This window comes from Betta splendens, chromosome 11 (genome assembly GCF_900634795.4).
Source record: "Betta splendens chromosome 11, fBetSpl5.4, whole genome shotgun sequence".
Classification (NCBI taxonomy): domain Eukaryota; kingdom Metazoa; phylum Chordata; class Actinopteri; order Anabantiformes; family Osphronemidae; genus Betta; species Betta splendens.
In genome coordinates, this window is record NC_040891.2 from 11,513,963 (window position 1) to 11,523,038 (window position 9,076).

Genomic DNA, 9,076 nt, shown 5'->3' on the forward strand with positions numbered 1-9,076 from the left:
TATCCAGAGTGTAGCCACAACCCCTGAACCCCTGCTGAATAGTGAAGTCAATATAAAGTTATTTATTGTGGAGCAAATTGAGCCTCAGACCAGTTGGAGTAAAACACTCCCATGTTCTTATAGTATTGAGTAAATACTCTAAATTCCATTAGCAAGTGGGAAACATGATGAATGAAGATGCCGTCATTAAGGACAAGCAGGTTCATCTGTACTGTATGTAAGTAACGTTACACTCAGTGTCATAAATCATTTTAATTTCTGATTCTTTGACAGAAATTTGGACAGCGATGTGAGAAAAGGGTCCTTTCACAGCTCGTTAGGGCCCTCGTTCAGCCTGTTCTCTTCCGGCCAAACAGTGACCTCAGCCTAAAGCCTACAACCAGCAGACAGAAGAGAAGAACGTGGCCAAACACTTCTAATTCACTGTCCTGGTCCCTTCTCCATCTCCTCCTGTGGTGAAGGCTCTGGGGGGGGCAGCGGTTCTGGGGGGGGGCGGGGCGGCGGCACAGACCGACACGTGAGCGCATCTCGGCCGTCAGAGGGCGGGTTTGTAGCGTTTTGTGCGCAGCGTGTGGCTCCCGCTGCTGCTGCCGCTGCTGCTTCTCGTGGTGCTGACGATGATGATGATGATGATGAGGATGACGACGGGATGAGCGGCAGGTGCACGATCCTCTTCACGGAACAAGCGGCGGCTCCGGACGCGACTTTAGAGCTGCGTAAAGAACAACACGCACGCGCTTGTGACTTGTGAATGTCGGAGCCTCTGCCTTATTATTTCCACGAGCTCGCGTGCTTTCACTAAAAGCACACTTGCCCAACACAAAGGTGCGACTTTGCGCCGGGAGAGAGGTCCGCGCAGACGTGGCGCGACGGAAGATGCGTAAAGGCGCCTCGCCGCGATGGGATTTGAGTTGAAGAACACGTAACCTTTCCAAAAAGTCGCCCTGATTATTACGGCACCTGGGAACTTGAAAAGGTCTCTCCGACCGCCGGGATGTTGTGAGCGACACGTCGCGTGGGACCGACAGGAAGCGAGAGGAACCAGGGCTGGACGCGCACCGGAGGGATTATGGCTCTCGCGGCGTTTTCTCTCAGCCTCGTCACGCTGGCGCTGACAAACTTGCACCTGTCGAGAGCCAACAACCGGCACACGGTGTACTGGAACAGCTCCAACATACTGTAAGTGGCTCCGCGGCCGGAGCGACGCGTTCGGGGCACATTAACTTGCGTGACTCTCCGCTGACGCGCACCTGTGCGGACAAGTTGTTTACAAGACGGCGTCCGCGCGCCGCAGAGGTGCTTCTTTTGTTTCCAGCAGTAGCGACTTGAATCACTACTGAGAAGCCTTAAGAGCACAATAAGACAGTAATTATTACAGAAGACCTCATTATAAATTATATATATTAAACAGCAGTCAAATTAAATATGCTTAGATTTTGGGGGGTTCTAGTGATTTTAAGGCTGCTCCACATTGAAGGAAACTGTTTTCCTCTTCCCTCATTTCAGCTGCCCGCAGAGTCACTGTATGAATATTTCACTCCTCTCTCACATTCCTCCCATCTGCGGCTGCACAATAACGACTCCTGGCAGATATCTTTCTATTATTTTTCATCCTAGCTGCCCCCCTTTGCATCACAAAGGCGCGGTGCATGTTCACATCCTCGTAAATCAGCAGGGGCGTGCGCGCGCATACGCACGCACACACACACACACACACACACACACACACACACACACACACACACACACACACACACACACACACACCACTGAGCCAGAGCTCGGACTCTATCCTCCTCCTGCACTGAGGTTGCTTACCTCAGGTAAGCTTCCCCAGGCTCTCTCGCCCCTCTCTCTCTCTACCTGTGGGCTATAACGCCGACTTGCTGTGGGGCAGAGATCGATGTAGATTCTGCCGCCTTTGTCTTCTCATTAGCCAGCGGTGAATCCATCTTTCTCACATTCTTTTATCGCCTCTCCTCACACAACCTCCTGCCTTGCCCCCTCCCCCCCACTCTTCCTCCTCCTCCTCCTCTATCTGCGTTCCTCCTCTGTCCATTTGTATTCACCTCAGATGCAGGTCTCTCCTATCGCATCTCACTATCTCATACTTGGTTATTTTCTTCCCACTCTTATTTTTCTACTGTTTCTCGCCAGCCGTCCTGTCCCCCTCGACTCTCATCCTACCTGCACCTTATTACCATCTGCTCCCGGCACCCCCGTTCACCTCACAGAGATCACACATACAGTAGATGGGGTAGAATTAGACATGATATGAAAGTTATTTGACGGCATGGGCGTGTGGGACGAGTCAAATATTTGACGGTATCCACAAGTCAAACAGTGAAATATAACAGTCAGGGTGGTGCTGCTCTATCACTTCCTTCTTAATGTGAACGTATGAATTGCAGAGTCTCATTCTGAACTGTTTTACATTTATGACAGTACTTAATCCCATCAGTATGACATGAATAGAGACGAGGTGTATTAACTTACCTTCACTCCGTCGCTGGAGAAGTGCACAGGTTTTTGAGTGTCAGAATCAGTATTAGTCCTATCTATCAATTTTAATTAGTCTTTCAGCATGTGCTCTGTCTAAAATGATTTTCTCAGCATGGCCACGGCTGCTCGGCGCTTTCGCGCATCACAGTGTTAGCACATTTTGTGACTTTAAAGTGACGTTTATGTGCTAAAATGACAAATATGGGGTTATATTAATGAATTCAGAATACGTGTGCTCCAGAGAGGCGGAAGGGGAGGGAGGGGGAGGGAGTGCAGGTGTGGGTCCACATGCCTGCGTGTGCAAAACCTTCCCTTTCTCCACGGTGAGATACAAATCTCTGAAATAATGCAAGAATTGACCCAGTTTGTGGGTAGCAGACAAATCCTCTGAGGCTGTGGCAAGAATACTGATGGCCATCAAGCTGTAAAAGGCCTCAGGCTCAGGACCGGCCCGTCTCCATGCATAGACATGAGCTAAAGGCCCCCTCATCCTCATCCAGCTGTGGTTATAGAGTCCCACTCAGGTGGGAGCAGTTAGAAATGCAGACGGCAACAGGGAGCCAAAACTCAGAGACCTTTAGGGCCAGACTCCGGTTGAGGCCTTAATGTTTTACCCTTGAGCGCAGCATTCGGTGCAAATGGTTATGGCACAGCTGCACGAAATGGGATCACTTCGAAGCCAAGCTGTTTGAGCCAAAGCCGTGAAAATGGCTTTTAATGATAACGCCCCGTTAGAAATGTCTTGCTCTGGCGTCCTGCGAGTCAACGGGGGAGTGTGACTCGGCGGCGGCGGCACTCGGTGACACCGCGCCGTTTGATTCGGTGGCGTTTTTCTGATGTAAACAACATCAGACGGTGTAGCGCGGCGCTCCTCCTCCGCCTCGCTCCATTGGAATCGAGATGCCTCGATTATCGTAAACCCAAAGAAATGCCTCCGAGCGCCTTGATTACCCGCGTCCGTCACGACTGCGCCGGCCCCCGTCGGAACCCGCCGCCCTCGGCTGCGTCGCGCCGCGGCGCACCTAGCCAACTTGTTACAGATGTCCCCGCTAATGGCTGACTGAAGCGGAGGAGAGGAAAAAAACAACACGCGGGCCATTAAACCATCTCGCATCTGAGGCCATCTGCCAATTAGAGGGGGGAGATGTGGAACATCTTGGGAGCGCGCGGGAGCGGCGGCGCGCCGCGGTAGCTCGTCCTAGCCGCCGGCGCCCCTGTCACCGCCTCCTATCAGGTGCCTGGCCTCACTGCTTGCACAGGCCGCTTCTCCACGTAATTGGGCTCCCCGCGTCGGCGTGATCAAAACAACGGCGCGCTTCGCGTCGCCGCTACCGCCCCTCGCCAGGGAGACACGGTGTCCCCGCTAATGCGTCGAACCTAGCAGGACGCCGGAGCAGAAGGCCGTCGGTGAGATGAAAGTTGGAGTTGGAGCTCGGCGTGTTCCCCGCTGCACATTATGACCCTGATTGGGGCTTAAAATGGCGCCTGTCAGCCCCGCATACGCCTCCTCTGATCACCTGGACAAACAGCCTCCCTGAGAGTGGAGCCGCTACTGTAGCCTGGCGATGGCGTGTTAGTCTACAGACTTATTAACCATGTGGTCGGTCTGTGTGGGAGTCTGCACACACAGCAGGATTCCGAGGTGGCAGAGGTGAATCCCGGCGCCTCACACAGGCAGACGCGGCACAATTACAGTTGCCGTGAGGGGAATTGCCACTAAAGAATGAAGACGAGAAAGATTGATCGCTGGGGAAAATGGCCACAATAGTAGGAAACAGTGGTCTGAGAACATGGTGGAGAGGTGGAAAGCGGGGCGAGGGACGGGCTGATTGAGCCGGGCCAAAAGTCAGAAGGGGCGAGAGAGACCACGGGTTCCATCGCACGCGGAAGTGAGGTAATCTTGCCGAATGCGCCGTAGGTGCTGTTTTCCACGGAGATGATACCCACGGGAGCTGATCCGCACTAATGTGGACACAGCACGGGTCAGTCATGTGGACCAGTGCTCTGAAACAATAGCGCCTGCCACTCACCTGCACAACACAGACGGAGGATACGCTGGAGCTCCATGAGCGACCTGGCGCCCGCCCGACCTGGCGCCCGCCGCACCTCTCCGCCGCACAGTTAATTCTGCATACAAACGCGTCTCATTCAACGGCCTTCACTTTGTTCTGTCGCATTGATTGTAGCACAGCAGCTGGACGCCGCCTTGTTTTTTCCCCCTGGTTGCATGTTTGTTAAATGACAACGTGTGGATATCAGTAATGGATAACTGCAAACTGACCTTTCATACGTTTTTGAGTAAAGCAGGTTTCAGCGTCTCCATTGAAGTTGTTTGTGAACCTTTTAATTTTTTGGTCTCTTTTCCGGCCCAAAAGATTAAATTTGAAACTCAGGGCTGTTAAATGGATAGTTCATTTGACATTATTACCTAGTTTCATTATGTTGTAGATCGGCTTCGAGCTTATTGGTCTGCTAAGTTGTGTGTTGTGGCCATTTTTAGCTCATTGGAATCTGCTATCAGTCAAAGAAATGGATGGAGAAACACTGAAAGGATGTTTAATGGTTCATATGGATCCAAGAATGGGTGTGCAGATCAATACATTTATATGGCATGGGAAGGTGAATAGACTGTAGCGGAGGGAAAAAAACACAAGGTTGCCTTTTGAGCAGCAATCAATCTCGGGTGCGTTGGGTGATCAATGTTCAAATGCATTTTTAATTTGATTTCATGGTGTCAGTGAATTGCCACGAGCCATTCAGTGGTGAGCTCGGGAAGCCCAGATCAGGCATCGCCTAGAAACAGCACGCGAGGGCGGCTCCGTTCCTACGGGTACGTCAGTCACCGCTCTGATTGATATCTAAAGAAGCGTGGTCCAAAAGCGCAGCATATTCTATTAACAAGTGGTTGTTGCTTTTTAAAAATGATGTTGTTCTGAATTTACCACACTGACTATTGTTGTTGTTAATTTAGTCAGAGTGTGGGTTATATTCGAATGTGGGCGTGAACGCGGCTCCAACCTCAGGAGGGGGCACTTAATGGACATAGAATTTAATAGCTACGAACCAAAGGGAAATTCTAGCACTTTGAACATTACTGTCTCTCATCTTGGTGCTCCTGCTCATCTGACGCCTGCTCCCGGTACTGGCAGGCTTGCCGGGCCGCGGTATCCAGCCCAGCTCACGGGCTCTGATGGGGAGGCCGCCACCGGCGAGGGCGCGCGTCCAAAGCCGAACACAGGCCCCTCATACGCGATCGCATGCCATTAGCGTTAGCTCGCGCTCCAAGAAAGCCTGAGCTTAACTGGCAGCGGAGGGCCGCGGGAGACAGACCGGATCCCAGACAGGTAGAACCAATCTCAGACTCGGTGATTCGAATGCAAATGCTTCTTCCGACGAGGGCTTTCCAGCTTCCGCGCGGTAGCTGCACAGTACATTACACTGGGAGCCTACACTGCAGCGGCCAGTCCCCACTGGGAAATTACATCGCTGCCATGATGGAAACGGCTGCCATGTAGGTAAAAGATCAAAGCCGCTGATAGGCGCATGGTCACTGGCTGCAGTTTGATTATTTGGGAAATTGGCCTTGTTACGCTACATCGCCCGGAAAACGATATGGCGGCCGCAGCGGCCGGTGAAAATAATTTGTTTTGTTATTGAAGCAGAAGGCCTCTTCTGAGGCGCGGCGGCCGGGTGGTATTTTGCACCGGCGGCCGCCCTCGGAGTTATCAGCGTCCCTTCATAAAGCGTCGGCGAGTGAGGACACGGGCTTGTGTTCTGTCATATCTTGTTCTCTGCTCATCCCCTCCAGGTCCTGAGCCGTGACAGGTCCTCCCTCTAATGCTCTCGGGTGCTTAACAGCAAGTGGAGACTGTCCTCGCAGCTTAGCGGATGATACGGCTCCGCTTTCCCTTTCATGCGAGGGCAATTTCAAATACGGCCAGTGTAATAATTAGGTATTCTGTTATAATTGAGATTTTGCCTATTGAAGATGTAATTATATGAAGGTCTGAGACCCTTTGGCAGCCGTCATCTCTTTAATGAGAATATTTAAAGAAAATTGAAATGTCTGACTGAGTGACTGAAAGTAATTCGACCTCTCAGCGGCAGCAGGCGCCTCCTCCAGCGGCCGCCTGCACTGGATCCCGCTCATATGGTTACGGGGAGCATTTAAATCAGGACATCTTCAAGTGGAACTCTTCCATTACAAATATCATAGCGGCCCAAGTCTCTAGAGCTTGAAAGTGCCTTGTGAGTGGAATGGACAGGATCTAGTGGCAAAAGGAGGATTTTCAGCAGGAGGCAGGAGATAATTAAATGTTCAGAGGTTTGAACTCAACCTGGGCTGCATATCACGCTTCAGATATAACTACACTGGATAATTATTATAAACGTATGACGCCATCGCAGATGAGAAAGCCTGTAAATGAATAACTTGTAGATCATCATTGATAGAAGATCTTTATTTCGTTTTAATCTTTCAATCTTAATCTTAGCTAACATTATCATTTTACACACTGACCGCCTTTAATGGCCAGAGAACCTGATTAAGGCGATTAATTACATTAAATTACATTAACGCGGCGTCCTCTGGCCTGTGGTCAGGTTTGCTCCCGACAATCCTTTATTATTAAATGTTGTTATAGTTCACAACATTGAGGTTTTATGGGAAGAAACTGCTCGGGGAGGTTGTTGCATCATTTTCGATGCCGTGAGATCTCAAAAGTAACTCAAAGTAAGTTGATAGCGAGCAACGTGTCACCACACTCCCTCCGTTCTCGTTCCTGTGTCTTGGACCTCATCATTTAACCAGGTCGCGTGCTGGTCTGCATCACAAATCTATCTGGAATTCATTTGCCTTGATGTGTAAATTCGGTTATGCTTAATACATGAGCTTGGGCACATGCATATCCACGGCCCTGTACACACACATGCGCATGCTTCCTTTGTTGCTATTCTCACCCATCGATTCATATCATCGATACGCGCCTGGTCTCGCGCCGCTGGCCTCCCCCATCGATGGGGGCGCGCTCCGTCCCTCACCTTGCGAGGAGATGTCTGCCTCTCGCTTCCCTGTTAAACCTGCATATTCGGCCCTCGGCTGTGTTGATGCTGCTATGCTTTGTTAGTTAAGGTATTTATTCGGCTGCGTCTCCCTAGCTCTGGGCTGTGTGCTGAGCTCACATTTACTGTGCATGGCCAGACCACGCTGCATGGGAATCTGCTCGTGGACCAGCGCTCAGCGTAGTGAGTAAACCCGGGAGACGCGCAGAGGAGAGAGGAGGCCAGGTCCTCACCATGCTGTGTGTGGGTGTGCAGAATATCAATGTCCTGCTGTGCTCACCGGCTCCGCGTGTGCGTCTGGCCGCTGCTAGCTTTGGTTGTTCTCGTGCCTCATTGTCTGACTTACTTTGCGTTTGCACATGGACGCATGTGACGGCCCGATGCTGAGAGCGGCGTGGTGGTTTCTCCTCGTCGCCGTAGCTCAGCGTCTGCCTCGGTCCTGCTGCCGCGGTGTTTGGAATGTCGTATCAGCCGGCCTTCTGTTCCCGCTTCCTCTCACCTTGTGTGGAGTCAATGGGAAGTCCCAGAAGACTGCTTCCCTCAACCGCATTGCCGTGCGTGGGAGGAGAATGGGCACCGCCGCTCCTTCACCTCCCTTTAATTTATTGCTATTCACAGAGAGAATCCGTTTGCTCGCTCCCATTCTAGTACAGTAGTTTTATTTATGTCTAAGTGCGTCTTCCAGCATAGCGTAAGGTACACATACAGTAAGAGATAGATGGTTATGATAAATAGATCTGCTTTTGCAGCACTTAAAGGGATTCTGTGCCACTTCCCAGGAGGAAGAGGAAGAGAAAGCGGTGGGAAAAGTTGCAGGCGCTACAAAGTGAGGCCAATGCAGACAGGGAGGGGGACGTGGGGCTTTCCTTTATACGTATGGAAAATATTCATGGTGTGTCAGGAAGTGGAGTGTCTTTTAAAACTGTCAACCTTCCTTCTGCTGCTCATGCGAACACATAGGAGCGAGCTGCTTGCAGGAAGGGAAGCGAACAGGCGGCGCCATCAGTGTCAGATTTATTTATTTTTTAACCACACACAGTCATTACCGGGAATATGATTTTCAGGACACAAATGGCTGTGACCACAACAATTGGAAACAAATCATACCTGGGAAACTCTCCACCCACAATGTCACTTTGGGAGAATTCGTTTGGCTCTGGATGGGTTTTTTTTTCCCGCTCTCATTATCAGAATCGTTGGCTCGGAGCGACAGCAGAGATCTTGTAACACCTACTCCACTTGCCTACTCTCTCCTTAGTGTTTCTCATTCACTCGTTTCTTTCCCCCCCTCCACACACACACACACACACACACACACACACACACACACACACACACACACACACATACAGATTTTTGTGTAAGGACTCTGAAATCTCCCGGCACCTGTCAGCACCAGGATCTACGGTGAGAAGGAGAGAGCTGCAGATGTGTGTGTGTGTGTGTGTGTGTGTGTGTGTGTGTGTGTGTGTGTGTGTGTGGCTAGACTGCAAGCAAAGGGGGGGGGGGGGGG

General features: G+C 51.0%; 1 protein-coding gene across 2 annotated transcripts in view; it reads left to right on the top strand.

Annotated features, from left to right (window-relative positions):
- Nucleotides 1–554: 554 nt before the first annotated feature.
- Nucleotides 555–9,076, top strand: part of efna3a (ephrin-A3a) — a 44,013-nt gene continuing 35,491 nt past the window's right edge. For both annotated transcript variants that reach the window (XR_003787661.3, XM_029168036.3), the window contains exon 1: nt 555–1,179. Coding sequence is in view for 1 of the 2 variants with exons in the window: in XM_029168036.3 (XP_029023869.1) it covers nt 1,070–1,179 (110 nt within the window). In the remaining variant the exon portion in view is untranslated. The remainder of the gene's footprint in view (nt 1,180–9,076) is intronic.